Source organism: Tamandua tetradactyla, chromosome 5, assembly GCF_023851605.1.
Source record: "Tamandua tetradactyla isolate mTamTet1 chromosome 5, mTamTet1.pri, whole genome shotgun sequence".
Taxonomy (NCBI): Eukaryota; Metazoa; Chordata; class Mammalia; order Pilosa; family Myrmecophagidae; genus Tamandua; species Tamandua tetradactyla.
The window spans coordinates 24,942,030-24,970,007 of NC_135331.1; the positions used below are offsets into that span (position 1 = coordinate 24,942,030).

Below are 27,978 nucleotides of genomic sequence, written 5' to 3' on the forward strand. Positions count from 1 at the left end.
ACAAGGGGCCCCAGATGATGTAATTAGAGGTCATCTAATTATTGAGCAAATTGATTATATGCTTATATCAAACTGTGGTTGATCTGATGATGGGCGTGAATTTTAGTATTATAATGAGGTGTAGGTCACTTATAGGTTAAAATCTAAGCCACTGCGCATGTCAGGTGGGTCCACTTTGGTTAGACCCAGCTCCATCCAGCAAGATGGTTTTGAAACTGGGGTGGGTTCACTCTTGGGTTGACTCAAGGCCTTTCATTAATAAACATCAGGGGCTGCCTTTAGTGATCATAAGACTCTGAGGTGGAAAAACAGGATAAGGGGGTATACGTGGGGCCGGTTGCCAGGTTTTACAGTTGCAAGGTAAAGGCTTGAGTCATTGTCATTGTCAGATGACAATGGGCCTCGACGCAGGGGCGGAGCTGAAAGGAGTCAAGGGCTCTTGCTGACCTCTCAGTGCAACCTAGAAAGAGAAACTCGAACTGTTTAGATAACCAGAAAATACTGTATTTGATTTGTAATGAAAACGGATACTTAAAGGATCCATATGACCCCTTCCCTTTTGAGACCCCGCCCCGGGGGTCGCTGGTGCGGATGACGGAAGAGCCTTTCCCACGGTCAGCTCCGCCCCTGCGTCGAGGCCCCGCCCGCCCCCGTTGCCATGGTGATCGCGCGGGGCGTCCTCGAGTCTCTCCGCGGGGATCCCCGCTCCGACGCCGCTCCAGGACCTCAGGATTCTTTCCGCGCCAGCGCCGCCGCCAGGCTCTCGTTGCCGTGGTGACCGCCTGCGCAGCCGCGCGCGTGCACGTCAGTCCGCCGCCAGGCCCCGCCCGGGGCCACGTGTCCTGCGTGGCCTCCGCTGCCATGGTGACCGCCGGCGCGCGCGGAGCCCGCCGCTCGCGGAGCCTGCCGCCCCCGCAGCCGTGGCTGGTGAGTCCGCGCGCCTCCCCGGTCCCACCCGGGCCCCGGCCCTCCGCGGCGCGGGCCCGCCGGGGAGTGCGGGGTTGGGCGGGCGCCGCGGCCTCCCTGTGCCCCGAGCTGGGACGCGGCCCTCGGCCCTCGGCCGCTGCATCGCCTGTCCTGGGCCCGGGCCCGGCTGGCCCTGAGGGACACCCCGGCGGGATCGCGGAGCTCGGCCAGCACCCGGGGCCCGGGGGTGGGGGTGGGGAGGAGCCCTCGCGATGGCCCCTGTCCGGGGGAGGCCCGCGTTCTCCGACCCCTTCTCGCACTGGAGACCCCTGCCGGCAGATTGAGGAAGGCGGCCCCGCTCCTGTGCCGGGGTGACCGCTGACCTTCTTAGGCCAGCGGATGAAAAGTTGGGCATGAGCTGCCGCGATGCATCCGCAGGGGCTGAGCGTCCCTGACGCCCGCCGGGTTGGTTGGGTCCACAGGACTCCGGAAGGATGAGGTCCGCCCTGCCGCCGTTGGGGCCCCCGGTGAGCCGAGACCGCGTCATCGCCAGCTTCCCCAAGGTAGAGGCCCTTAGCCCAGCTCTTAATGTCGGCCCTGCACCCTGCCCCCTCCTCTCCACCCAGCTTCCTCTCCCCCTGCACCCACCACCTGCAGACAAAGCAGGGACTTACCACACTTTCTCGAGCAGCTGGGAGACTCGGCATTGACATGTCCAAGAGGGTTTGTAGCTAATTAACGGAGACCCAGAGAGGTCAAGGGCACAGGCTTTGCCATCCGATGGTCCTGGGGGTGAATCCTGGCTCCCCTGTGAAGCTGCATAACCGAGGGCAACTTACTCAACCTCTCAGAGCCTCCGTTCAGGAGGGCAGCTCCTCTCACCTTGGTTACCTGGTTCAGGTAAACAGGAGCTCCCTTTGCAGTAGTCGTCACGATTGTTCCAACATTATTATTCCCACTGCTATCAGAAACAGCACTCTGGTTTCCTGACCCCACATCCAGAGCTCTCGCCCTTACCACATTCTCCAGTTTCTGCTGAAAACTCACAGCCCTCTGCACTGAATCCAATCTTGGCGGCTACAGGGAAGACAAAGCGGTGCAGCCTTGCGGATGCCCCTGCCCTCTGGCCCAGCCATTCCATTTCTAAGAATTTATCCTGCAGGTACCCTGGCCTGCGAGTAGGTTGTCCACCCAGGCATGGCGGCAGCATTTGTAAGAGCGCAGGGGCAGGCACAATGGAAATGTCCTCCAAGAGGGGCTGGCCAAATAGCAAAACTCGGGATAATAGTGAGTAGGGCACTGCACAGGTTAAGTAAACCTGCAGGGAATGGGGCAGTGTGTGTAGCACCCTCCTATGCATGCAGACGGCGGGGGTGGGGGCAGGGAGTGGTGCACAGGTGGTCCGGTGGTAGAATGCTTGCCTTCCAGCGGGAGATCTAGGTCCGGTTCCCGGACCACACACACACACACACACACACACACACACACACACACACACACACACACACACGCAAAAGGATGGAGAGAAAAGAAATGTAGGAGAGAAAATAAATGTATGTGTTGGTTTATGTGTGCATGAGATATCTCTGGCAGGATAAATAATCTGCTGTCCTTGAATGCTTCCATGTTTTGGGTTGGGTGTGAAGGAAGAATTCTGTGTTCTGACTGGTGGGTGGGAAGGAAGGAGTCACCTTAGACTCTTGCTGATTGGGTCTGGGGTTGTTTTGCCTTCCCCCTTTCCTGCCATGCCCCGAGGTTCCTTCCCCATATACATCTTAGCCCCAGGGTTTTCGATCACAACACCCAGGCTTTCCCTGAGGTCTTGACAGTAGAAACTAGGGGTGATTGAGACTGGCATTTACTGATCCAAAAGGAAGGGAGGCCAGTCTCATGTGGTAAGGACCCTCTGTTCGTCAGGGTTCTCCAGGGAAAAGCAACGGACAAGATGTGTGTGTGTGTGTATACATCGAAAGAGATTTATTATGAAGAATTGGTTTGTGCGACTATTGGGGCTGAGGGCAAGCTCCTTTGTTGATTGTAGATACATTGCTGAGGATTGTTGATTGTAGATGCAATCAGCAGTAGATGCAGTTGACTGTTTGTAAATGAAAATTCATCTATGAAATTCTGCCAGTAACAATCAGGCTGGTTCTTGCTTGACCAAACAACCAGCTACCAAACCCAGTCAAGTTGGTTCATAAAATTAGCCATCAGAGACCCCATATACAGAGCAAGTAAGGCTCAGAGAGATTGGAAGGTTGCCTGACATTGCACAGCAGGACAAGGTAGAGTCAGGATTGAGATTCTCACCCCACTGCCTGTGGGAGTCAGAGGTCACAGGCCACTGCTGGCCATATTCATTCTGTGCTTCAAACTGGAGAAATCCTTTCATCTGGGAGGTCTCAGACAGCAAAGTTCTGGTAGGGCGAGTCCTTCCCTTTACTCCCTGTGCCTCAGTTTTCCTGCCCAGCCTTCCTTACCGCACTTCTCCAGTCAGCCCTAACTGTATGATTCCCCCAGTGACCATTGTGTCCAAGCTGGCCCCCAACTTGAAGCTGTCATGGATTTTCTCTGCTGCCCACTTTTTCCTGAGGGAGCTCCCCGCTTCCACACAGATGGGGGTCTCTGGGTTCCCTAGTCCTCCGGGTTTCCTATTCCTCCAAGGGCCATGTTCTCTCAGGAGAATCCCCACTTTACAGTTGAAGGAACTGAAGCTCTTTCTCCTTCCCTGTCCCTGCTATCTCAGTCCCAGCAGGTGCAGGTGAGCCGGGGTGGAGCTCACCTTGCCACCTGAGCACCTGGAAGAAACATGGGGGGGAGGGGATGGAGGTGCCCCGGAGGGGAACTGTGGGGAGTCTGGGAGGGACCCTTGCATCCCCAGCAGAGCCCTCTACCCGCATCCTGCCTGCCATCCTTTCTCAGCCTTTGATAATCCAACAGCAAGAAATGATGATTAATCTCCTTCTTTTCTTTTAAGAACATTTTTATTGAGAAATATCCACACACATACAATCCAACCATATTATACAATCACTGGCTCATAAGGTCATCACCTAGTTGTGTGTTCTTCACCATGATCATTTTTGGAGCATTTGCATCACTCCAGAAAAAGAAATAAAAGGAGGAAAAAAGAACTCATACACCCTATACCCCTTACCCCTCCCTCTCATTGGCCCACAGTTTTTCTATCTACCCAACATTTACCCTTTATACACCCCTATTATTTATTTATTTATTTTTATCTTTATTTTTTTGCTCATCTGTCCATACCCTGGATAAAAGGAGCATCAGACACAAGGTTTTCACAATCATGAAGTCACATTGTGAAAGCTCTATCATTATACAATCATCTTCAAGAATCAGGGCTACTGGAACACCGCTCCAAAGTTTCAGGTACTTCCCTCCAGCCACTCTAATACACCTTAAACTAAAAAGGGATGTCTATATAATGCGTAAGAATAACCTCCAGGATAACCTCTTGACTCTTTGGAATCTCTCAGCCCCTGACTATTTTGTCTCATTTCTGTCTTCCTCCTTTTGGTCAAGAAGGTTTTCTCAATCCCTTGATGCCGGGTTCTGGCTCATCCCCACGAGTCACTTTTCCTTGTTTTCTGATTATAAACTGAATGGCACCACATCTTAGTGGCCACACACATTTATTGAGGACTTACTATGTGCCAGGCTGGTGCTGTGCTTTTTAAGTGTCATCTCTGCCCCCGAGACCCTGAGGCTTTATAGGTGGGGATGTGACCGTTCAGAGAAGCTGGGCACATGCCATGGGGGACACATGGCAGGTGAGGCTGGGACGCAGGCCTTCCTGGCCCCCGCTCTTAAACCACTGCCAAGGAGGACATGTCCACGGGGCCCGGGACAGCATCATGAGGCTGAACTCAGCGCTCAGGGGAGGAGGGTGTGCTGGCAGTTGCTGTCCAGCTCAGGTGATGGAGCCGCAGCTTGGTGGGAGGGTGTGCCCATCTGTCTGTCTGTCTGTCTCTGCAGTGGTACACGTCCGACGCCTGCCTGCAGCTGAAGGAGCACTTCCACGGGCAGGTCAGCGCGGCCTGCCAGCTCAGGAGCACGGGGACTGTCGGGTGAGCACCAGCATGGGGCTGGGGAGGGGACCGAGCCTGAAGGAACGTGAACCCACAAAGTACTTAAGGCCGGTGCCACCCAGCACAGGCCGGGAAACAACTGGCATTTTTAATCCGGCTTTTAGTGAGATCCTCTGCCATATGAAACACTGTTTCATGTTCTCTGTAGGTGTGAGTGTGAGCTTTTCAGCTTGAGGCCTCAGCTTGTGTCTCTCCTGCACCCCTCGTGCCCCGCTTTCCCTGCAGTTTCTGGTGCGAACCTAGAGTCTTCTGGAAGCCTTCTCTGAGCCCCCCGCCTAAGACCACTGCCCTACTGTCCGGGCGAGTAGGCTTCCCTCCTGTAGGGTCCTGTGCCCCAGTGCCTGACACTGTGTCCTGGTGGCTCCCTGTCTGTCACTAGCCCTGACCCTCGAGGCGGGGCTGTGTCTCCCTTGTCCCTGCCACACCCTCACTGGCCCCATCGACCATGGAGGCTTTGCCACAGCCACTCCTTCTTCTGTCACGCAGGGACGGGCTTGCTCTTGCCCCTTTGTGCCCAGGAGCTCTTGGTTGGCTCTGGGGGCCAGCCGACCTCACAGGTGTCCCACAGGTGGGTGGGGAGCTGGGGCTGCCTGGAGGGAGGCTCGGGCCGGGATGGCCGAAGCGGCTGTGGCATAAGATCTGAGGACAGTGACAAGGCCTCACATGGATCACCTCGCAGGCCCCTCCCAGCTGTGCCGGGTGGTGGGGAAATTGAGGCACAGAGGGTGTGCACCACACCTCCTGGCAGTGCCTTTACCTCTCATCTAAGGAGTGGAATTGGGCCCCTTCCCGATCAGGAACTAGAGGGTGGACACAGCTCCTGGCCCCACGGCCATGGCCATGTGGCCTGCAGTGTGGCCCAGCTCATTTAGTGTGAGCTCAGCAGCTCCAGTTATTGATAGCAGGGTGCAGGAACCATGCTGCCTGGACTTCAGGGCATCCGGGCAGGGCGAAGGTGGGGGCTGCTGCCTGTGACCCTCAGAGTCACAGTCCCTGTGACTGCCCAAACGACCCCCAGGCCTGTCCATGGCGGGCCCCTTGGCCTTTCTGACCCTTGTGAGTGGCTGATGGTAGTATCAGATCGGGGAGCATGTGCTTGCAGGAGTGGATCCCACAACGTCCAGTCCTTAGGGCTCATGCAAGGGTGCAGGGCCTCTCCTGGAAGCAGAGGTGCCGCAGTGCCCTGGCTCCCCCCACCAGCTCGGGTGCCCCCTGGCCCTCGGCTCCTGCCCCTCTCCCTCCCCTCCTCCCTCTGAGCCACCCCAGCCTCTTTACCCCCATTTCTAATTCCCAGGACAGGGACATTGGCCAGGGTGGTGCAGGAGCAGGGGGCCCCTCCCTTCCCTTTCTCCCGCTTGGGGAGGGACAGTGCCTTAGCAGGGTGGCCGCCCCGTGGCCGGGTCTCAGAGTGCTCCAGTGGGAAGTGCCTACCTGTGGCTGGGGCCATTTGTCCAGCCGTGCCCGGGAGCAACTGGACGCGTCCTCCACAGGCTCAAACTCTCCAAGGTGGTCGTCGTCGGGGACCTCTACGTGGGGAAGACCAGCCTTATCCACAGGTGCGGCCCCCGGCCCCCAGGTCCTCAGCAGGGCATGGCAGCTAGAACCCTCCCTGCCCCACCTGTGAGAGCCAGAGTGGGGGGTGGGGGTGCAGAAAATCAGGGAGGTGGGGGGTGGAGGTGTCGGGGTGCGGTGCACAGGGACACAGGAACCTCCCGGGCCGGGCCCCCAGCCCCCCGCCCACCTCTTCCTCCTCGATGCCCCCCCCAGCCCCCCACGCGGACGGTCTGTAAGGCACTGTGCACCCACGCCCCCGCCTCTCCAGGTTTTGTAAGAACGTTTTTGATCGTGACTACAAAGCCACCATCGGGGTGGACTTTGAAATCGAGCGCTTCGAAATCGCCGGAGTCCCCTACGGCCTCCAGATGTGAGTTGCTGGGGGTGGGGGGTGCCCCTCTTCCCGACCCCCCTGGGCCCCTGGGTGAGGGGCTTCCTGCTGACAGCTCCTTGCCAACTGTCTCCCGGGGCCCCCAGCGAGGACTGGTTGGATGTGAAGTCGGGGTTCCCTAGGTCCCTGGACACCCCTGCACTCCTGACGGCCATCTTGTCCCAGCCATCAGATGGGGGACAGGTCCTCAAAGCCTGCCACACCCACCCCTCAGGGCGGCCCCCCTCCTGCCCCCTCCAGGAGACTCCCCCTCCCCCACCCCGTGACCCCACTCATCCAGGCCAGCCAGGTGGCCCCCACAGATCTGCTTCTACCTCCGAGCTCCATTCCCATCTGTAAAATGAGCCCCAGCGAGAATGCATGGGCCCGGCCTGTGTGGGGAGGGCCCTGGGGGAGCCACTGCCCTCCTTCCATCCCTCTGTCTGTCTTTCTACCTCTGCCACCCGCTACCTCTGCCTCTCAGTGGCTGACTGCCTTCAGCCCTTCCCCTTACCCCAGAACAGTCCATCTCCCTTCTTCGTTTCCCCCAGAACAGCCCAGAATCTCTCCCCAGGCCCCCCTTTGCCCCCCTTACCTGCTCTTGACACACCACCCCTCTCCTCTGGCCCCAGAGGATGCCGCAGGCCTGTCTCCTGCCCTCCCTGTCTCCCACGTGGCCCCTCACTCCCTGCATAGCTGCCCCTTCCCCTGCCTGGGTCTGAAGCAGCAGATCCCAGCATATGTGCCCCTGCCCTCTCTCCTGTCCCCTTGGCAGACATCACCAGTCGATCCCAGCATTCTCCTCCACGGAACCCCCACTCTAGGAGCCAGCTGGGCAGAGCGGGCCCGGGCCCTGGTGGACTCCCCACCCTGCCCCCTCCCTGGGTGATAGGGGTCCCCTCCAGCTGCAGCCCTGGTGGCCAAGTGAGGCCCCACCCTGCACGTGCAGGGGACGCACCACGGCCAGAGCCCAGGCAGCCCCCCGTGGTGGGCAAGTGAGCCATGTCACGGTACCTAGGGGTGTGAGCAAGGCCCCCTTCACCCAGGCTGCAGGACCCCAAGGCACACCCTTCCACCCCCTATGCCCAGCAGCTGCAGCTGGGATCCCCGCAGGACACCCTAGCCAGGGATCAGGAGGGGTGGGGGGCCGCCCCCCTTGGCCCTTGGAGCTGGGCAGTCACTGAACCTGCTGCCTCGTTGTCCCTCTCTCCCACCCCCATGGCGCAGCTGGGATACTGCGGGCCAGGAGAAGTTTAAGTGCATCGCATCCGCCTACTACCGGGGTGCCGAGGGTGAGCCCAAAACCCTGCAGGGGCCTGAGGTCCACCGAGAAAATGCCCGGCCAGGCCTCGGGGTGTGGGGGGGCCGGTGGGTCTCCTACCACCATACCCATTTGGCACCCTGTGGGGGGGCCGCCTTCTGTTCAGGATACCCCTCCTGAAAGGAGGAGCCATGGGCTCCCTCCCTCCTCAGTCAGGGGCCAGGGCCTGGGCAGGCTCCTCAGTGGGCTGCAGCGGGGGGCAGGAGGGGGCCAAAGACGTCCCCGGGGGGCTCATCTAGGTCCCTCAGCAGGGCTGTGAAAGTCCCACGTTCCCGAAGTTGGCCACTGGAGCCAAGGCTTAGAGGGGCTCTGGCTGTCCCTGCCCGTGTCCCCTGCCCATCCCCCCTGGGCCTCTGTCCTCGGTGAGACCCACCCTGGCAGCGATGGGGACCCCATATCCTCTTTCACGAGCCCTGCTCCCTCCAGGGGCCAGCCTGCCTCACACCCCATGGGCAATAGAGAACATTCCAGAAGGCCCGCCGCGTGGGGATCCCCTCAGGACTCCCCAGCAACCCAAGCTTCTGCCCACCCGCCTCCCCCGCAGTGGCTTCCCTAAGGCAGGACCCATCTGTTCTCGGTGCCCACAGCAGCCCCGAAAGGTGCTCAGGGGTGCTTTCCACTTTCCAGGTGGGGAAACTGAGGCTTCAGCCTCCACCTGAGCTCCCCTGGCCGAAGTGGGGGAGCACGTTTCCCACCCAGGGTCCCCATGCCCGAGCCCATGAGCCACGCCCTGCTCATCCTGCCCCCCGAATCCCGCGGGGAGTGAGCCTGTGGGAGGGGAGGGGGCGGGTGGGGCACTGAGGGCAGCAGGGGCACCCTGTCAAGCTTGTTCTTTCCCTTGTGTCCAGTTATCATCATGACATTTGACCTCTGTGACATGCAGACTCTGGAGCACACAAGGCAAGTGCAGAGTCCAGCTACCCTTCTGGGGCCTGGGCAGCTGGGGGCTGACCTCTCTGCAGGAGGGTGCCAGTGGCCGGCCTCACTTGTCTGGACCTGGTCATCCACTGCCATCAACCCTCCGTCCAGGTGATGGCAGCCAGCCAGCGTGCGGCCCTGTCGCCACCTTGGAATGTGTAAATCGCGAAGCAAGGGGCCTCGCATTTTCACCCTGCACTGGGCTTTGCAGGTGTCCTGGCTGGTCCTGCCAAGGGGACGTGCTCTGGCACTTGATGGCTTGGACGGTGCTCTGGTGACCAGCCCCGGGGTACCCTCCTACCTCTGCCTGGTGATGTCCGGCCAGTGGGGACAAAGGCTCACGCTTGTTCGGGGCATTCCTGTGCAGCATGTCCCAGACTGGAGAGGCTGGGGTAGGGGTGGGAGAATGTTCTAGTTGATGAATGAAAAGGGGGAACTCACCCAAAGTCTCAGGAGAATGCAGGTGTCCACGTGCCCTATCCAGGGGGTCACACATCCCTTCCCAGGGCAGCCAAGACCCTTCTGGCTGCGGGGCCATTGTCCCACTTGGGCCACCACCCCTCCCCAGTCCTCTGCCCCTGGCCTCTCTGGGGAGTGGGGTGTCCAGCAGGGTGTCCTGGTCTCTGTGGGGGGTACGGTGTCCAGCAGGTCCCTCTCTGCTTTCTAGGCAGTGGCTGCAGGACGCGCTCAGGGAGAATGAGCCGGGCTCCAGTTTCCTCTTCCTGGTGGGGACCAAGAAGGACCTCTTGGTGAGCAGAGGGGGCTGGGGAAGGGGGGCACTGACAGGCCTGAGAAGCAGCATCTGAAACCCCAGAGGCCGAAAGCCGGGGGTCCCGGGGTGGGACTCAGAGGCTGGCAGCGCCCCCAGCCCCAGGGTCTGAGGGAGGACGCAGGTGGGCAGTGGGGCAGTGAGGCCTTCTCTCTCCCAGCCAGGGGCAGCGTGTGAGCAGGTCGAGGCGGAGGCCGTGCGCCTGGCTGGCGAGATGCAGGCTGAATACTGGTCAGTGTCGGCCAAGACAGGTGAGGGGCCAACCCTGCCCTACTGGGTGCCACCGCTCACCGCTGGGAGGAGGCTGGGGCCAGGCTGGGGTGGGAGAGTGGCAGCACCCGCCATGTCCAAGGGTGCATGGGAGGAGCTGGCCTCGCTGGGGCATGGGTGGCTCGGCCACTGGGGGCTCATGGCCCCTTGCCCAGGTGTCACCACGGTGCTGCCACGTGGTCACGGCCAAGCGCAGCCCCTCCACACACACTCCCCACGCCATGCTGGGCCCCCGCCCCTGAGCTGCCCTCAGTGCAGACCACCACTTACCCACCAAGCCTCAGTTTCCCCACCTGGGAAGGGGTGTCACTGCCCACTTCGATTTATTTATAATGAAAAAGACATGTTTTAAATGGCAGAAGTCACATGTAGTTATAGGGGGAAAACTAGAAAATGCAGAAAAGCAAAAAAAAAAAAAAGATATCCTTAAAACACTCAGGCCATCTTGGGGATGAAATGCTTGGCTCATAGTAGGTCCCAGGGCTCTGGGGACTCGAAACCAGGCCCAGGAGTCGTTCTTGCCCCAGGGGAAGGGACAGTGGACACTGCCCAGGGGTGAGCTGCGGCCAGGGACAGATGAGGTGTCAGCCCCAACCCGGCGTGGCCAGTGCCCCGAGAGACCCCCCCCCCCTCCCTTACCAGGGCAGCAGCTGCCTTCCCAAGAGCGCACTGGGCCACGCAGGCAGGAGTGCTGTGGAGCGTGGGAGGAACGGTGGAAAGTTTCAGGAGGGCAGGCCACGCCATCCGTCCTACGCTCCACCTGTCCTGGCGCCCAGCCTTTGGCCAGTGCCCAGGAGCAATCGGCTGGAGGATGGTGGTCTGGATGGTGGAAACCAAGGCTCAGACATGGGGGAGAGGCTTGGGAGGGGGAACATGAGCCAAGGGGATGCCGGGGCTGTGAGTGTCCCCCTGTCCCTGCCTTGGTGGGCACTGCCAGGCCTCCTCTGTGGCCACTGTGTGCGGGCCGCCAGGCACCCCCAAATGCATCCGTGGGCAACGGCAGCGGCGGGTAACGCCATGCTGTCCCTGCCCCACAGGGGAGAATGTGACGGCGTTCTTCAGCCGCGTGGCCGCCCTTGCGTTCGAGCAGTCGGTGCTGCAGGAGCTGGCAAGGAGGGACAGCGTCCGGCCACAGCTCGGCGATGGAGCCCTCATCCGTGCGTCTGGGCTGGGGGGCAGAGGGTTCCCCACCCTCCCACCGCCCGGGGCTTGGCCCTTTCCTTCCTCATCACCCTGCACCGCTGTCCCCACCGTCCCTGCATCTCTGACCCATCCTTCCCCATCACCCCTGCCTTGGCTGCTGCCTGCTCAGGCACCTTCCCTGGCTCTCCTGGTCCCCAGCCCTGGAGCCAGGCCCTTCTCCCACTCTGTTCCACCCCCAGGACGCCTCCCGGTCCCCTCGGCCTGGAAGGGTGGGCCTAGGGTCTCAGGAAATCCGCAGAGGGCAAAGGTGGGGGGTCCCTGTGCCGGGCCAGCTGCAGGACACCCAGGTACTTCTCTCCTTGCAGGAATGGAGGGGTGCCCCTCCGAGAGCCAGGGGAGCAAGAAGCCGTCCAGCCTGGGCTGCTGCTAGCGGGGTCCACGCCATAGCCCCTCTCCACATGGCTCGCCCCCATCTGCCTCCGAGGTGCAGATTCATTCAGACCCCTCCAGGCTCCCACTGTGCTGGGGCCCCAGGCCTCAGACTCTTCTCAGGAACCAGGAAAGGCCCCCGCCCAACTACATGGGGGTCCCCCACACTGCCCGGCTTGGGGACACTGCCAGCCCCATCCCGCCAGCCCATTCATCAGACATAAGGGGCTTCAGGACTGGAGACCCGGGACCCTGGCACCCCCCCGCCCCCGGCAACGTCAGCTGTGTGGCCATCCTGGATGGGGCCTGGAGGCTATCCTGTCACATCCCGCCAGCAGTCGGACTCTCTTGAGGCGGCGCCGAGGGCAAATCCAGCCACCATCCCTGCCCTAGACAACTTCAGGTCCCTGCTGCTGCCTGTGCCACAGGCTGCCAAGGTGACCTCTTCACAGTGACCTCCACGGTCCCCAGAGCCCTGCCCTCCAGGATGGGGGCGAGGAGGGCAGGAACCCCCATCCCAGCCTCTGTGGCCTCCCTGGACAGTGGCTTCTCCTTGGCCACCCCGAGGGCACCTTACCACGGCCCCTGGGCCCCTGATGCTGCCCTGCCAGCCACTGGCCACCTCAAACCCAGGCTGATGCATAGCCAGGGGACCTGGTGCTGGGCTGGGGCTCACGGGGGTGCCCCTCTCCTTGTGCTTCACAGCAGCCGCCCCTTCCACCCAGGGCAGGGCCCAGGGAACAAGAAGGCACTCAGTATGTCTCTCGTGATCTTGGTAAGGGCATCCCCACGTTCTGGAGGACACGAGCATGTCCCCTCTCGCCAATGCTGCTTCCTGCACCCCCAGATTGGGCAGGAACACCCCCCAGCTCTCTGTCTGAAGTACACACCCAACAGCTGGCACTCCCTCCCCTCCTGCCTGTCATGCACCCCCCGGCTCTTCCCTGCCCCCTCCCCCAGGGCTAACTACCCCCGTAGGCCTGGGCTGCTGTCCACTCACCCAGCACCAGCAACAACCAGGACCTCCAGTGTCCCCCACTCCCCACTTCCCATGGGGGGCCCCCTCCCGTGGGTGGCCACCTGCTCACCTGGCACTGCAGGGCCCGGCAAGCGTTCAGCCAGGAAGGAGCCTGTCTCTTGTTTGTTCATTCCCCGTTCACTGCTTTTTTTGCGCTCCTTTGAGATGTACAAAACACTTTTTTCTTTCATATAAACACCTCTAAAAGAATTACCCAGATATGATTAAAACTGTCAACCAGAACAGGGTGTATAACACGCAGCCTGAGTATGGTGGCCACCCCTTGCAGGTGCCACCTCCTGGGGTGGACAGCTGCTGCGGTCCCCCTTGGGCTCTGTGCCCATGTGTGCAGCCCCAGGCTTAGTGGCCTGTGTCCCTAGGGGCCTGTGTGGCTGGCGACAGCCTCCTCGGGCCCCCCACCGCCACCCCAGTGTCTGGCCAGGTCGATGGTCCTTCCTTGAGCCCCTCCCAGGCGTGGGGTGTGCCGCTGGCACTGCAGGGACCGTCCATGCAGACGGAGCGTGGCACACCCTCAGCTCCCCGGAGAGGGCCTTGCTGGGCCCGCCTGCAGCCGGGCCCCCGACTGCTCCTCCACACACAGCCCTGGGCACGAGAGTCGCCCCAGGGTACTTTGCTGGCGCTGGGTGTCACTTCAGTATACGGACATGCCCGTGAAGACAGTCTCTCCACGCTTCTCGAAATGCACAGTGGACACTGTCCGGGCCACAGAGCTGAGTCTGCCCTCCTTCCTCGCGGGACATCGGTCAGGGAGGGCAGTGTGGACTCAAGGGCGAGCTGCGATCTTGGGAAGAGACGATGATGGAAAATTCCAGAAGGAATTGTAGGGCAGGAGCATTGAGCAAGGTGGAGAGACTTAGGGCCCAAGAAAGAGTGAGGTTTAGGACTGTGGGTGTCGGGGGGAGCCTTTGGATATCTATTGCTAAGCTGACAAACCTGATGACAAAAGGACCATCTGTCATTTCTCTGGTTCTGCGATTCGACGGGCCCTTCTCCGTGGACGGCTGGGCCTGGGTCCTGGGGTGGCTGTCCCATGGGACCCACATGGCCTCCCTCAGGGGTTGGCAGTTGGTGCCAGCCTTGTGCGTAACACACTGGGACATTTTGGCCAAGTGTCCCAGGTGGGCAAAGCCCAGGGTCGGCTGGGGAGGGGACTCCAATAGGGGGTGGGAACTGGGAGGCCTGATTCGCAGGAGCTGCCAAGGTGGGGTCCCCATTAGGGAGGTGGGAGGGCCAGAAGGAGGGTGCTGTCGTCTCTGCTCCCCTTTTGTCCTGACATATGGTGACGCCTTTCCCTTGTGCCCAACTGTAGAGCCTCAGGCCATCCCTTCTTCATTCTGGAAGGTTCTCCCACCTGGCCAGGCTTCCACTCCCTCCTCCCCCTCCGCCTGCCTCCTACTCGCATTGCCCAGCCATCCTGGGTACCTTTCAGTCCTGGCAACCGCTGCGCTCCCTCCCGCCAGTGACTCTTCATGCACACATGCTATTCCTCTCTCTGCCTGGAACAGCTTTAGGCTGGAGCTCCACCTAGGGACCAGGCGTGGAGTTGCATCCTTTAGCAGGGAGGGTTAGGCTGAATTTCAGGAAGCAGGTGGCCCCCTGCACCCTGTCCCCGTGCCTCGATGGCCACCTTGCTGTCCTCCAACCACAGCCCACCAGGTGAGCTCCTGCACGGCTGGGTGGACGGGCTGCCGGGTCCCCAGCACACGGGGCAGGCAGAGAAGGCAAGAGAGCCAGGGTTGCCACTCGCTCACAGGCACTGCTTGAGTGTGAACCCCACTTGCATGGAAAATCTGGCCCAGCATTCCCAGAAGCAGGGGCCATGTGGGAGAGGCTGCCTCTCGGGGGGTGGGGGTTGGGGGGTAGCCTGGTGTTCTAGTTTGCTAGCTGCCAGAATGCAATATACCAGAAATGGAATGGCTTTTCAAAAGGGGAATTTAATAAGTTGCTTGTTCACAGTTCTAAGGCTGAGAAAATGTCCCAATTAAAACAAGTCTATAGAAATGTCTAATCAAAGGCATCCAGGGAAAGATACCTTGGTTCAAGAAGGCCGATGAAGTTCAGGGTTTCTCTCTCAAGTGAGAAGGCACATGGCGAACACAGTCAGGGCTTCTCTCTCGGCTGGACAGGCACATGGCGAATACGGTGTCATCTGCTAGCTTGGTCTCCTGGCTTCCTGTTTCATGAAGCTCCCCGGGAGGCGTTTTCCTTCTTCATCTCCAAAGGTCGCTGGCTGGTGGACTCTCTGCTTCATGGTGCTGCAGCATTCTCTGCTCTCTCTCTGAGTCTCTCTGAATCTATTTCTCCAAAATATTTCCTCTTTTATAGGACTCCAGTAAACCAATCAATACCCACCCAAATGGGTGGAGACATGTCCCTTAATCCAGTTTAACAACCACTCTTGACTAAACCACATCAACCAGGGAGATGATCTCATTACAGTTTCAAATATACAGTATTGAATAGGGATAATTCTACCTTTATGAAATGGGACTTATATTAAAACATGGCTTTTCTTAGGGGGCATACTTCCTTTCAAACCAGCTCAGCTGGGGATAATGAGAGCCCCATTTTATAGAGTGTTTATTTGTGAAGCCAACAGAGCGGCTTGAGAAGCTCGTTTCATCCCGGCAATCCTGGGGTGTGGGCCACCCCATTTAACAGACCGGGGGGGGGGGCCTGAGGCCTGGCTGGGCAAGGCCACCTCCTCTGCCTCTGTCCCCCACATCAGCTCAGGGTCCGAGCCCAGGGGCACCGTGCTCCCGGTAGCCATTGCCCATGGAGGTGACCCTAAAAAGGTGGTTATTTGCAGGGCCCCTAAAGCATCCCTGGGCACAAGCTCATGAGGCCACCTGCCACCCCACAATGGCCTGCTCTGAGGCCCCCAGCCCCAGGCCCACTGGGGGTGGTGGGGTGGGGGACTCACGGGGAGGAGGCGGTTGGGGTGGGGCAGGGGCTGCGAGGGTGGGGGGATGGGAGCCCCTCCTGGACCAAGAGGCCCGGCCAGGCCCCCGGAAGGCGCATGTCCTGCCCGGAGGCAGCGAGGTAAGGAGCCTCCATCAGTTCCATGTGCTCAGCTTCCCTCGGCCCCTGTCGGGCCTGGGCCTCTGCATTCTCCACCCTCCACCCAGGGAGGGTCCGAGGTCCCGCCCTGGGCACTGGAGGAGCAGGAGGTGCACAAGGAATTCCAGGTCCCTGGGGGCCAAAGAGGGGACCGCAAGCCTCGGACAGGGTGGTACAACCCAGCGGCCTTCCTTAACAGCAGGGGAGATGAGGCTCGGGCCGCCCGCTATGCACGACCCCGAGGTGAGGCGCCCCCAGCAGCTCCCAGGCTCCTCTGCTGTCTGCTGCGGCCTCTAGTGTCATCTCCCGGGCGTCCCTGCTCCCCGAGACACAAGCGCCTGCGTCCGGACAGCACACAGCTTTCTGGCCTGTGTCCCCTCCTCCTGACTCCCCCCACGTGCAGTGGCATTCAGGGCCGCCGGTCACCTGTCCAGGCTTACACACCCCTCCAGGCCCCCCTGCCCCCACCCCGATCCCCCTCGGTCCTGCCCCTGCAGGATTGGGCCCAAATGCTGCCCTCTGCCTCCCCCACCCGAGTCCCCTCCCTTACGGCGGTGGAGTGGGCACACCGTGCTGGCAGGCATGACGCTGCAGCTGGCACAAAATCCTCCCTCGGCCACCCCTTGCCCTGAACTTGGCCCATGCCTAGAACTCCTGAGCTAAAAGTTCTTATTCACCTTAATGAAACCAAGAGTCACGGGCTTCTCCACCAGGCCTGGGGATGCAGAGTGACCCGCTGACAGGGAGATGCAGGCGTTGGGCCTGGTTTGGTGCGGAAGGGAAGGTGGACTGATCAAGAGGTCACAGGATGGGGCAGCAAGGCTGGGGTGGGGTATGGGGGAGCCAAGGGGCTGTGGGGTGTGCGGGCAGGAGGCGCCCATGACCCGGGCCTGGGACACTGGGGTCCCAGCTAAGCCAGGCTGCCTCTAGGCCAGGAGGCCCAAAGGCCCAGAGAAGGTGAGAGACCTGTGCCTGGTCACACAGCAGGCACTGCTCTTGCCTGGGGGAATTTCTGGAACATACGATGGCAGGTCTGGGAGGCAAAGTGGCCTGGGGACTCTCGGTCCCTCCCCTTCCCCCTAGAGGGTACCCGCCAGCCTGAGGAACAATCACATCTCATTCCGGCCCCTTCGCTCCCCCTAACCCCTGGCCCCCACGAAGGCTGGAAACAGCAGCCAGGAATCTCCTTGTGGATCCCTTTATTGGCAGCAGCCACGTTCGTTAACAGGTTCTGCAGGGAGCACCCAGGTCTGGGAGAAAGGCCTGAACTTTCCTTGTTAAGCTGCTGGAAAGCAATACGCCAGAAATGAAAAGGCTTTTATAAAGGGGATTTATGAGGCTGCAAGTTTAGAGTTCTAGGGTAGAGAAAAATGTCCAAATTAAGGTACCAACAAAAGGTCTCCTTCACTCATGAAAGGCTGATGCCATCTGGAACACCTCTGCGATACGGGAAGGCATGTGGCTGGTGGTTGCTGGTCCTCGTTCCCAGTTCCATTGCTTCCAGCCAGTGGTTTCCTCTCTAAGTGTCTGAGGGCCTCCACTTAGCTCATCTGGGGCACAGCTCTGGGTTCTGGCTTGTTAGCATCTCACGGGAAGGCACATGGTGACGTCTGCTGGGCTCTGCCTGTGCCTAGGCCCCTGCTTTCTGTCGCCACTCCAAGTGTCTCTGTCGGCTCTGAAGCAACTGTTTTCTAAGCATCTCTGTCAGCTCTGAACTCTCTCCAAAATGCTTCCCCTTTTAAAAGACTCCAGTAAACTAATCAAGAACCACCAACCCCCCCCAAACAGGTAGATCACATCTCCATCTAATCAAAAGACCATACCCCCAATTGGGCATGCCACATCTCCCTGGAGATATTCTCATCAAAAGGGTTTCCACCCTCCCATGCTGAATCCAGATGAAATCTGGCTTTTTCTGGGGTACACAATGCTTTCAAACTAGCACCCCAACCTCATTCTAAGCCTGTGGCCAGCGGCTCCAGCAAGAACAGGCTCATCCCTGGGGACCGACAGGTCTGACCAGCACAGGGCAAGCGGGCAGGGCTACCAAACAGCTGTATCAATCGCCTCAGTTTATGGAGCTTGTCCACAAGTCCCCAGGGCATCTGATGGATGAAAGATGGGGCCTCTCTTGAAGCCAGCCGGCCTTTGTCCCTGAAAGCAGGAGGGGGTGGAGGTCCGGGGAGCGCAGGGAAGGAGTTGGAAACGGCAAAGCTTTCAAATCTGCTGCATCTTTGTGATTCCATACCACATACCCCTGCCTGTTGACACAGCGGCCTGGGGCGCAGATTTGGGACTCAGATGTGCTCTTATGGCTATGTGAGTTGTGGGGGGCGAGTGCCACTGCCCCTCTGAGCCCCTTTCACAGTCTCTGGCCCAGATGACAGGTATGGGTGTGGGGAAAAGGCACATCGATGGAGCTCCCAGCCCCAGGAGACGCTGCTGACCGCAATACCCAAGACCTGGGCTGCTGCGCTAACGACACGTGGAAATTACAAGAGGCAACTCTTCCTCAAGCCTCCTGTTCTAGTTTGCTAGTTGCCAGAATGCAACACACCAGAGATGGATTGGCTTTTAATAAAAGGGGATTTATTTTGTTAGTTCTTCAGAGGAAAGACAGCTAACTTTCCACTGAGGTTCTTTCTTACGTGGGAAGATACAGGATGGTCTCTGCTGGCCTTCTCTCCAGGCCTCTGGGTTCCAACAACTTTCCCCGGGGTGATTCCTTTCTGTATCTCCAAAGGCCTGGGCTAAGCTGCAAGTGCTGAGGTGAGGTATGCTGAGCTTCTTGGGCTGTGCTACGTTGCGCTCTCTCATTTAAGCACCTCAGTGAAGTCAAACGTCATTCATTGCAGCAGGCACGCCTCCTAGCCAACTGCAGATGTTATCACCAACAGATGAGGTTTACGGACCATTGGCTCATGTCCACAGCAACAGAACTAGGTGCCTTCACCTGGCCCAGCTGACAACTGAATCTAACTACCACACCTCCTATAGGCATCTTCTGGAAAACTGCCGCCATAAGCTGATTTTGTTGGAACAAGACCCCTTTTCGCTGTCACCACCGGTATTCATGACGTCCAGGACATAAGCCAGGAACGGTGCCCCCTGCACGTGCGCCCTTGTGTAGTGCACAACCTGCCCAACAGTACTAGGCCGGCCAGTCCACTTCACAGTGGGCCAGTAGACGCCCCTTCCCGTGGCTCGGGAACCACCCAAAGGACACAGGCTATGGGGCCTGGGTGACAGGCTGGGTGAGGGCTGCACGACCTCAGAACAGCTTCTCACCTTTGGGGGGGGTGATTTCCTGGGCTGATGGGGGACCCAGGAAGGCTGGGGTGTTTTGTAAAGATATTTTTTTTTTTCTTTTTTGAAAGATATCAGCTTTGTGCTATAATTCACATTATCATGCAATCCACCCATCTCGAGAGTACAATCCAGCGGTTTTCAGTGTGTTCCTAGAACTGGGCAGCCACACCACAATCTAATTGCAGGACAGTTTATTCATCATCCCAAAAAGAGACCTTGTATCCACTAGCAGTCACTCCCCGTTTCCCCTCCTCCCAGCCCCTGGAAACCACTGATCTGTGTTCTCTCTCTCTATTGATTTGCCTCTTCGGGATATTTTATATAAATGCAAAAACCATGCGATACCTTGCTTCTTTCAATTTGCATCCTGTTCTGGTGTCCCATCTGTGCTGTAGCATGTAGCAGCTCTTCATTCCTGTCCACAAATGAAGGACACCCCATCGCAGGGTGGAGCGCATTTTGTTTATCCATCCTTGGGGTTGCATCTCCCCAACTCTTGCCAGCAGAGGGGCTGGCTTGGCCTCCAGATAAGGGACAGTGCCACCTTGGAGAGGGGCTTGCCGGACACTTGGCCTTGGCAAGGTCTGAGCTGGGCTGGGTGAGCAAGGGTGGGTGTGTCCTTTTAATTTCTAAATTAATTTTAGGGTCCTATGTCATAGAACTCATTCCAGAAAATGTGGAAACTTAAGGGGAAACTACTTACAATCCCACTTCCTTGCCCTGTTTTAGTTTTAGGATGCAAAGACATGACATCCTTCTAGGATGGTGGAAGTGTCTGTTATCTGATTGTGGTGAGCGTTTCATGGTGGGCTGATTTGAAACCGTCATGCACCCCAGAAAAGCCACATTCTTTTAATCCTGATTCAATATTGTGGGCGGGACCTCTTGAATAGGTTGTTTCTATGGAGATGTGGCACGCCCAATTGCGGGTGTGATCTTTTGATTAGATGGAGATGTGATTGCCCATTCAAGGTGGGTCTTGATTAGTTTACTGGAGTCCTTTAAAAGGGGAGACATTTTGGAGAGAGCTAGAGCCGACAGAGACGTAGATGTTTGAAGAGCAAGATAGAAACAACCCAGGTGCTAAGCAGGGACTCACAGAACCAGTCAGAACCTAAAGAGAAGAAATCTCCAGCACTGGGGATGCTAAGCTAAGAGATGAAACCCGGAGTCTTGCCCCAAAGCAGCTACATAGGGACCCACAGATGCTTAGAAAGGAAATCACTGGAACAGAAGCTGGAGGCAACAGAACCGGGAACAAGGACCAGTAGATGTTAGCCATGTGCCTTCCCACGGGACAGACATCAGCCCTTCCCTCAGTCAAGGTGTCTTTCCCTGAAACCTCAGCCAAGACGTCTTTATGGCCTTAGAACTGTAAACTTTAACTTAATAAATCCCCTTTATAAAGCCCGATTCCAGCAACATGTAGCAAACTAAACACATGGATATGTACGATGTCAAAACTCACCCAATTGCACACTTTAAATATGGGTGGCTACTGCACACCACCTCAGTTAAGGCCATAAAAGAATAAATCCAAAAAATAGCATCTGTTATGCCTGTTAATGACAACAGACCGACGTTTTCATGGCAAAGAATTCAGAGAAGCATAATGAGGAAGAAAATAGATGCCACCTGCTGCTCAGCTTCTTTTCCCGCTTAACCCCAGGGCTCGCGGTGTCCCTCCCCTCTGCACTGACCTCTTCTCCCCTGGGGACTCCTGGGTCCCTGTCACACCCCTGGTCAGTCCCCCTTTGGCCTCTTCCTCTCCTTCCTCCACTTGCCTCCTGGTCCAGCCCCTGCCTCCCCCATCAACTGTCCACCGCTGACATCTGCATTTTGGTCTCTGATCTCGACTCTCATGGTCTAGGGAACTCCAGCCTCTGCCCACTCAGCTCCTCTATGTGGACACGCCAACGCGCCGCCCTTGGGCTGAAGGCAGAGGTTCATTCTCAGGCCTTGAAATAGAAAGGGATCCGCCCTGCTGGGGGCAGATTTGCTTGGGATCCGCGACCTCCCCTTTCTCTCCCTTTTGGAATGGGGGTGTCTATCCTTGCACCCGAATGCAATTTTGAAGCTGAAAACCTGTTTTCTAGATGTTCCGGGCCACAGATGGAAGGGAATCTTGCCTCTCACCCAGCATCTGGCTGGCACCCCATCCAGATGATTTAGAAGGTGAGAGTTGGGACTTGATGAGTTGATTCGATATAGATGAGATTTGGGGTTTGGAGTTGACACTGGATGAGCTAGGATTTGGGGAGACGTTGGGAGGGGGTGAACGTATTTTGCATGTGGGAAGGACAGGAAATTTGGGGGGGCAAGAGGGCAGACTACTATGGGTTGAATTGTGTACCCCAAAAAGGCACGTTTGCCTCTTCCCTCCTGGTTCCTGCGACTGTGGCCTTATTTGGAACTAGTTAAGTGAGTTCCTATGGGGTGGGGTGGGGGTGGGAGGGGGTGGCTGTGCTAATACAACACACAGGGTCCTTGAAGAAGGAAGAGATGGGAAGTGGGTGCTGTGCTCTATCTTTACCCCCTTCTGCCCATTGGGGTCACCAGCACCCCCGCTGGACAAGTGCCTCAGCTCCTGACCACCGGGCCCAGCCCCAGGCCCCCAACACACCACACCCCAAATCCAAGCAAGTCACTGCCACTGCTGACTGCACGGCACTGTCAGAGCCATCCGGGAGGTCGTCATAAAGTAACAGTAATGATTGTATACTTGTTACTAAATTGATTTCATGAAAACATTGAGCTTTTAAACTGAAATCCATTTACATTAAGAATTCAGTCCACTGGGCACGCCAGCCACGTGTCACGTGCTCAGCAGGTGCTCTGGATGTGGAAAGTTCTACCGGGCAGCGCAGACCTAGAACTTTTCCTTGGTTCTCCTTGCATTTAAAGTGCCATCCAAAATTCTTACAGGCGACAAGGCCTGGAGCCCGCTCCCCTCCCCGTCTCACCTCGCGCACACCAACCTTGACCCCTAACCCCTAACCCCTCGAACTCGCCTAGAACTCTGAACTCTCCCGCCTCTGCCTGTCTGTCCTGTGTTCTTGGACCAGCTTGGAGGTCACCTCCCTGGAGAAACCTTCCCACGTCCCCTGCCTCCTGCAGGATCCCTGCCCTGCCTCCCTTCTGCTTCAGACTAGCTCCCGGGGCCTTGTACTCTACACACCCACGCCTGTCTCTGTACTTGGGCTGTGGATTCCTCTCTGCCTGGACAGGTGTGGGCAGCGCTGGTGGGGGTGGGGATCCCAGAAGAGTGGGGAGGGTGTGGTTTGCAGGGCATTCTGTGTGCTCTGGATGCCATGCTCCTGTCAGGTGCCCCAAGTGTGACAGGTGCCCCAGGTGTGACAGGTGTCCCAGGTGTGACAGGTACCCCAGGTATCCCAGGTGTTCCAGGTACCCCAAGTGTGACAGGTGTCCCAGGTGTGACAAGTGTCCCAAGTGTGACAGGTGTCCCAGGTGTGACAGGTGCCCCAAGTGTGACAGGTGTCCCAGGTGTGACAGGTGTCCCAAGTGTTCCAGGTGTCCCAGTTATCCCAGGTGTGGCAGGTGCCCCAGGTTTCACAGGTGACAGGTGCCCAGGTGTCCCAGGCATTTGCTGGCCCTCGGGAGGAAAGGGAGAGAGATCCAGGAGGCGAATGCCACAGGAAAGGGACAGCCGGGGGAGGAGTGTCCTTGGGGCCAGAAGAGGCAGTTATCCTATTATCTCCATGTGCCCTGTGCCCAATAACAAGCCATTGGCCTTGCCGAGAGAGCGGAGGCTGCAAACCCAAATAAACAGCCTCAGTGCTTTGGCAGTGAGTTTCCTTAGGTAGAAAACACAGGGCTGACATTTTAGTTTAAGGTATATTGGAGTGGCTGGAGGGAACTGCCTGAAACTGTAGAGCTATGTTCCAGTAGCCTTGTTTCTTGAAGACTGTATAAAAGTAGAACTTTTACAGTGTGACTGTGTGATTATGAAAACCCTGTGTCTAATTCTCCTTTTATCCAGGGTATGGACAGATGAGTAAAAAATATGGATAAAAATAAACAATAGGGGGGATAAGGGGTAAAAAAAATGGGTAGCTGGAAATACCCCAATGAGAGGGTGGGGTAAGGGTATGGGATGTATGTTTTTTTTCTTTATTTTTTCTGGAGTGATGCAAAATGATCATGGTGATGAATACACAACTATGTGATGATATTGTGAGCCACTGATTGTATACTGTGGATGGGATGTATGTACATGAAAATATCACAATAAATATATATATATATTTTGAAGAAAATATAGGGCTGAGTTGGGGTTTGCAAACCAGATAAAAGGACACAGAACCAATAGATGAATCCCCCTTCCAAATACTCCTCTCTTTCCTAGGGGATTGATGAGAATGTGTCTGATGAGCCCCCAATTCCCACTGGAAATTGAGGGGGCCCTGGCAGGCCACATGAGCAAAGCAGCTTGTGCTTTTCGGGATCCTCCCTGGTGAAGTTATGGGGTTCGGGAGTCCTGGCCTCTGGGGCTGGCTGCACCTTCGCTGGGTAAAGCAATGAATATTTTCCATGAGCTGTTGGGTGCCAGAGTCTGTGAGGTCAGGATTTATTTTTATGATGATTTAAAAAACATTTTTGTTCTGTTTCACCACTTTCAAATGCACAGTTCAGCGGCATTAATTAAACCCACAGTGTTATGCTGCCATCACCATCACCCCAGAGACTCTGCACCCTTTAAGCATGGGCTCCCCATTCCTCAGCCCCACCCAGCCCCCCCGTAACTGTACTTTCTGTTTACGAATCTGCACGTTCTAGTTAATTTGCATAAGAGGAATCAGACAACATCTGTCCTTTTGTGTCTGGCTTATCTCACTCACGTTTTCAAGGTTCAACCACATTGTCACACAGATCAAACCTTCCTTCCTTTTTATGGCCAAATAACATCCCGTTGCATGGATAGATCACATTTTGTTTGTCCATTTATCAGTCGATGGACACTTGGGTTGCTTCCACCTTTTGGCAATTGTGCAAATTTCTGTTCAAGTCCCTGCTTTCCATTCTCCTGGGTATGTAGCTAGAAGTTGGGTTGCTGGGTCAAATGGGAACTCTATACTTAATTTTCTGCAGAAGGGCCAAAGAGGGTCAGGATTTATTACACCCATTTTCCAGAAGAGACCCCTGAGGTTGCCAGCCCAGCTCCGGGGGCGTCCTGCGGGCTCTGCCCGGCTCCCAGATCAGGGCACCCCATGCGCCTCAGTTTCTTCACCTGCAAAATGGGGGATTTCCACGGGCCTAGCTGGGCTGGCAGGGACTGAGCCAAGCAGACAGGAGCCAGGTCCCAGACGGGGGGGGGGGGACTGTTAGGAGCCCAAGGGCAGAAGGCTGGAGGGGCCTGCAGGGGGCAGCAGCGAGCTGCACAAAGGTGACTGTGTGGGCCAGCCAGGCCGGAGGGTTCCCAGCCATCCCCACCTGCCACTTATCCAGGCGCAGTGGATGTTTGCTTTGCACACGGTGCTCCCAGCATCTGGCAGATGAAGATAAAACAGACGCTCAGAGAGGGGGCGGGAGTTGCCGAGGTCACACAGCCCCAGTGACCAATGTCAAACCTCTGCTCTGGAGGAAGGCTTGGCTACCTCTCCCGTGCACACTGGGACAAACTAGGCAAGGAGCTGGGGGCTGGGGGGCACTATTCTAGTTCCCCTTTCATGCCCAGGAAACCCAGGAGCAGAGAGGGAGGGGCACACAGTACTGGAGTCCAGGTCCTTGGTGGCCAAGTCCTGTTTCCTTGTCATGTCCCTGGCGGGCTGGATTAGATTTCTGTGCCAATAGGACTCCCCGCCCAATGCTCTCTGGGTTTTGCTTAACCGCCTGAGACCCCCTTAGAGGGTGGCTCGCGGACGGGCTCCCTAGCTTTGGCGGCCCGGCCTGGCCCTCCCTGCCTCGCTGGTGACCTCTGAGGATTAGACTCCGCTGGGCGGCCGCGCCACCACCTGTGGGGACACGGTGGGGACCAAAGGATCCGGGCGTCCCCGCTCGGGGAGTGCACAGCTCCGCGGGCTGTCCGCCTTGGAAGTGTCCCTCTAACCCAGCCCATCTGGCGGTCCTGTTTTGGGGGGTGCCCTAAGAATTGGGAGGTGGGGGGTTCGCTGCACCGCCCACCCCCTCCCGTGCGCAGGGCCGGCGGGAGGACGGTGCCGGGGTGGGAGGGGGAAAGCGGGTCGGGAGTGGGGCGGCCTCCCCGCGCTCCCGCCTTGCGCCCGGGCGCACGGCCCCTTTAAGAGGCCCGCCCGGCCCGGCAGCCGCCCCCGGCCCTCCCCTTCCTGCGGCGCCCCGTGCGGGCCGGGCCGGGAGTGCGGCGGGGGCGCCCGGAGGCGGCGGCGGCGGCGGCGGCGGCCGGGACCGAGATCGGGATCGGAATCCGAGCGGCGGCCGCGCGACGCGAGGCGACTCAACCCGGGCATCGCGCGCGGCGGCCATGGGCTAGCGCAGCCCCGCCGGCCCGCGCCGCGCCCCCCGCCCCGCACACAAAGGCGGCCCCGCGCAGCCCCCCCAACCCCCTCCCCCCCACACCCCCCAGAGCCCCGCCGCGCGCGCCCCCGCCGCGCGCGCGCGCCCCGCCCCGGGAGCCCGCGGCCTCACCTGCGCCCGGGCGGGGGCGGGCATTGTTCGCCATGGGGGCCGCCGGGCGGGCCGGGCCGGGCCTGGCGAGGCGGCCGCGCGGGGCCTGAGCGCACGGCGGGGGTCGCGGGCTCGGCGGGCGCCGCCATGGTGGACCCAGTGGGCTTCGCCGAGGCGTGGAGGGCGCAGTTCCCGGCCTCGGAGCCGCCGCGCATGGAGCTGCGCTCGGTGGGCGACATCGAGCAGGAGCTGGAGCGCTGCAAGGCCTCCATCCGGCGGCTGGAGCAGGAGGTGAACCAGGAACGCTTCCGTATGATCTACCTGCAGACGCTGCTGGCCAAGGAGCGGAAGAGCTACGACCGGCAGCGCTGGGGCTTCCGGGGCGCCGCGCCGCCCCCCGACGCCGGGCCCGACGGGGAGGGCTCGCCGGGCAAGGCCAGGCCCCCGGCCGGCCGCAAGCCCGGAGCCGGCGAACGCGAGGAGCGCGAAGAGCGCGGGGACCGAGGGGACCGGGGGGACCGGGGGGCCCCCGGCAGCGTGGCGGCGCTGCGCTCCAACTTCGAGAGGCCCCGCAGGGGCGCGGGCCCGGCGGACGCCGAGAAGCCCTTCTACGTGAACGTCGAGTTCCACCGCGAGCGCGGCCTGGTGAAGGTCAACGACAGGGAGGTGTCGGAGCGCATCAGCTCGCTGGGCAGCCAGGCCATGCAGCTGGAGCGCCGGAAAGGCCGGCAGGCCGCGGGGGAAGCACCGAGGCCCCCGTACCGGGCCCGCGGCCCCGACGGCGGCTGCGGCCTGGACGGTGACTACGAGGACGCGGAGCTGAACCCGCGCTTCCTGAGGGACAACCTGATCCCCGCCGACAGTGGCCCCAGACCCCCCTGGCCAGCCCTGGAGTACCAGAGCATGCACGTCGGGGCGGCGACGGGGCCAGGGGAGGCCAGGGGCCCGCTGCAGCGCAGTCAGAGTACCTCGGAGCGGGAGCGCCGCCTTACCTGGCCCCGCAGGTCCTGCTCCCCACGCAGCTTCGAGGACGGCGGCTACACCCCGGACTGCAGCTCCAACGAGAACCTCACGTCGAGCGAGGAGGACGTCTCCTCGGGTCGTTCCAGCCGCGTGTCCCCGAGCCCCACCGCCTACCGCACATTCCGGGACAAGAGCCGCTCGCCCTCGCAGAACTCGCAGCAGTCCCTGGACAGCCCTCCACCGCCGCAGTGCCCCAAGCGTCACCGGCAGGGCCAGGTGGTGGTGGCCGAGGCCACCATCGTGGGGGTCCGCAAGACGGGGCAGATCTGGCCTAGCGATGGGGACAGCCTGTCCGGCAGGGCGCCTCTGGAGGGCAGCTTCCACGGAGAGGCAGGTGGGTACCTCATGTCACTTGGGATGGGGGCACCACCATGGCGCTGCGGCCCTCCCCACCGTGGAGGGACGGGGGTAGAAAAGGGAAGGGGCTAGGGATGGATTTTCAAGTCCCGTGCTGCACGGGAGAGACTCATACTCCTCCTGCCCACGAACAAAGTCCCGTCACGCCCACCCCCACCCCCACCCCACTTCCCCCTGAATGCAGACGCCTAGGGTTTGCAGAGGGGCTGGGTTGGGAGAGAGTGATGGGTCAGATGACCGGTGGCTCTTGCTTTGCTCCCAGAGTGGCATTCCTGTAACGCGTGCCCCACTTGTCCTCTGACCCACCCAGCTGAGAAGCTGGGCTCGTTTCTGTCTTCTCAGGGACTGAGCTGTGCTGCGTACATTCCCTGCCCCCTCCCCTTTCCTCCTGGAGGGTTATGTGACACGTTTGTGGGAACCCGAGATGCACTCGCTGCTTGCAGGATGTAGAGGTGTCAAGTTCAGTTGCCGGCCAGCCGTCCCGAGTGGATGCGTGTCACAGCAGGTGACGATCTGAAGTAGAAGGAAGTGGGGCTACAGGAGGTTCTGACTCATTGGGTCCCCGCACGTCCACGGGGTGACGGTTTTTATCTGGAGCCAAAGCCGAGCCACACCCGTTCCGGATCTGGCTGCTTTGATGGGAGCGCTCCCATCCTTGCAACCCCATGGGCTCTTCCGTGTGTCCTGCCTCAGCTCTGTTTTCTCATTCTTCCATGGACTTCTGCTTCCTGGCCTTCCCAGCTCCCAATTGATGGCCTGATGCCTGTCACTTTTTAATGCTGCTGCGAATACCATTAG

The 27,978-nt window shown here is 59.1% G+C and overlaps 2 protein-coding genes across 6 annotated transcripts in view; both read left to right on the forward strand.

The window, feature by feature from the left end:
- Positions 1 to 870: 870 nt before the first annotated feature.
- Positions 871 to 13,775, forward strand: RAB36 (RAB36, member RAS oncogene family). 4 transcript variants are annotated; one of them, XM_077160169.1, is made up of 11 exons: positions 871 to 927; positions 1,389 to 1,469; positions 4,906 to 4,997; positions 5,167 to 5,249; positions 6,509 to 6,574; positions 6,841 to 6,942; positions 9,112 to 9,167; positions 9,853 to 9,930; positions 10,111 to 10,201; positions 11,258 to 11,377; positions 11,729 to 13,775. In XM_077160169.1, exons 2-11 carry the CDS (start codon positions 1,401 to 1,403, stop codon positions 11,791 to 11,793), a joined length of 822 nt encoding a protein of 273 aa, XP_077016284.1. In that variant the 5' UTR covers positions 871 to 927; positions 1,389 to 1,400; the 3' UTR covers positions 11,794 to 13,775. The 4 variants fall into 4 exon arrangements, with proteins under 4 accessions (XP_077016284.1, XP_077016285.1, XP_077016286.1 ...); XM_077160170.1 differs by having other exon boundaries at positions 10,111 to 10,181; XM_077160171.1 differs by lacking the exon at positions 5,167 to 5,249 and adding an exon at positions 8,170 to 8,234.
- Positions 13,776 to 25,911: 12,136 nt separating this feature from the next.
- Positions 25,912 to 27,978, forward strand: part of BCR (BCR activator of RhoGEF and GTPase) — a 123,035-nt gene continuing 120,968 nt past the window's right edge. Inside the window, exon 1 of one of the 2 annotated variants that reach the window (XM_077160174.1) lies at positions 25,912 to 27,157. In XM_077160174.1, the coding sequence (XP_077016289.1) occupies positions 25,948 to 27,157 (1,210 nt within the window). In that variant the 5' untranslated portion in view covers positions 25,912 to 25,947. The remainder of the gene's footprint in view (positions 27,158 to 27,978) is intronic. The other variant, XM_077160175.1, reaches the window with a different exon arrangement.

Bases quoted from the DNA above. Each gene is read 5' to 3' on its own strand.
- RAB36 (XM_077160169.1), top strand. From the start codon at position 1,401: ATGAGGTCCGCCCTGCCGCCGTTGGGGCCCCCGGTGAGCCGAGACCGC. The intron at 9,168-9,852 runs GTGCAGAGTCCA...CTTTCTAGGCAG, and splicing joins CTCTGGAGCACACAAGGCAA to TGGCTGCAGGACGCGCTCAG. The intron at 11,378-11,728 runs GTGCGTCTGGGC...CTCTCCTTGCAG, and splicing joins CGGCGATGGAGCCCTCATCC to GAATGGAGGGGTGCCCCTCC.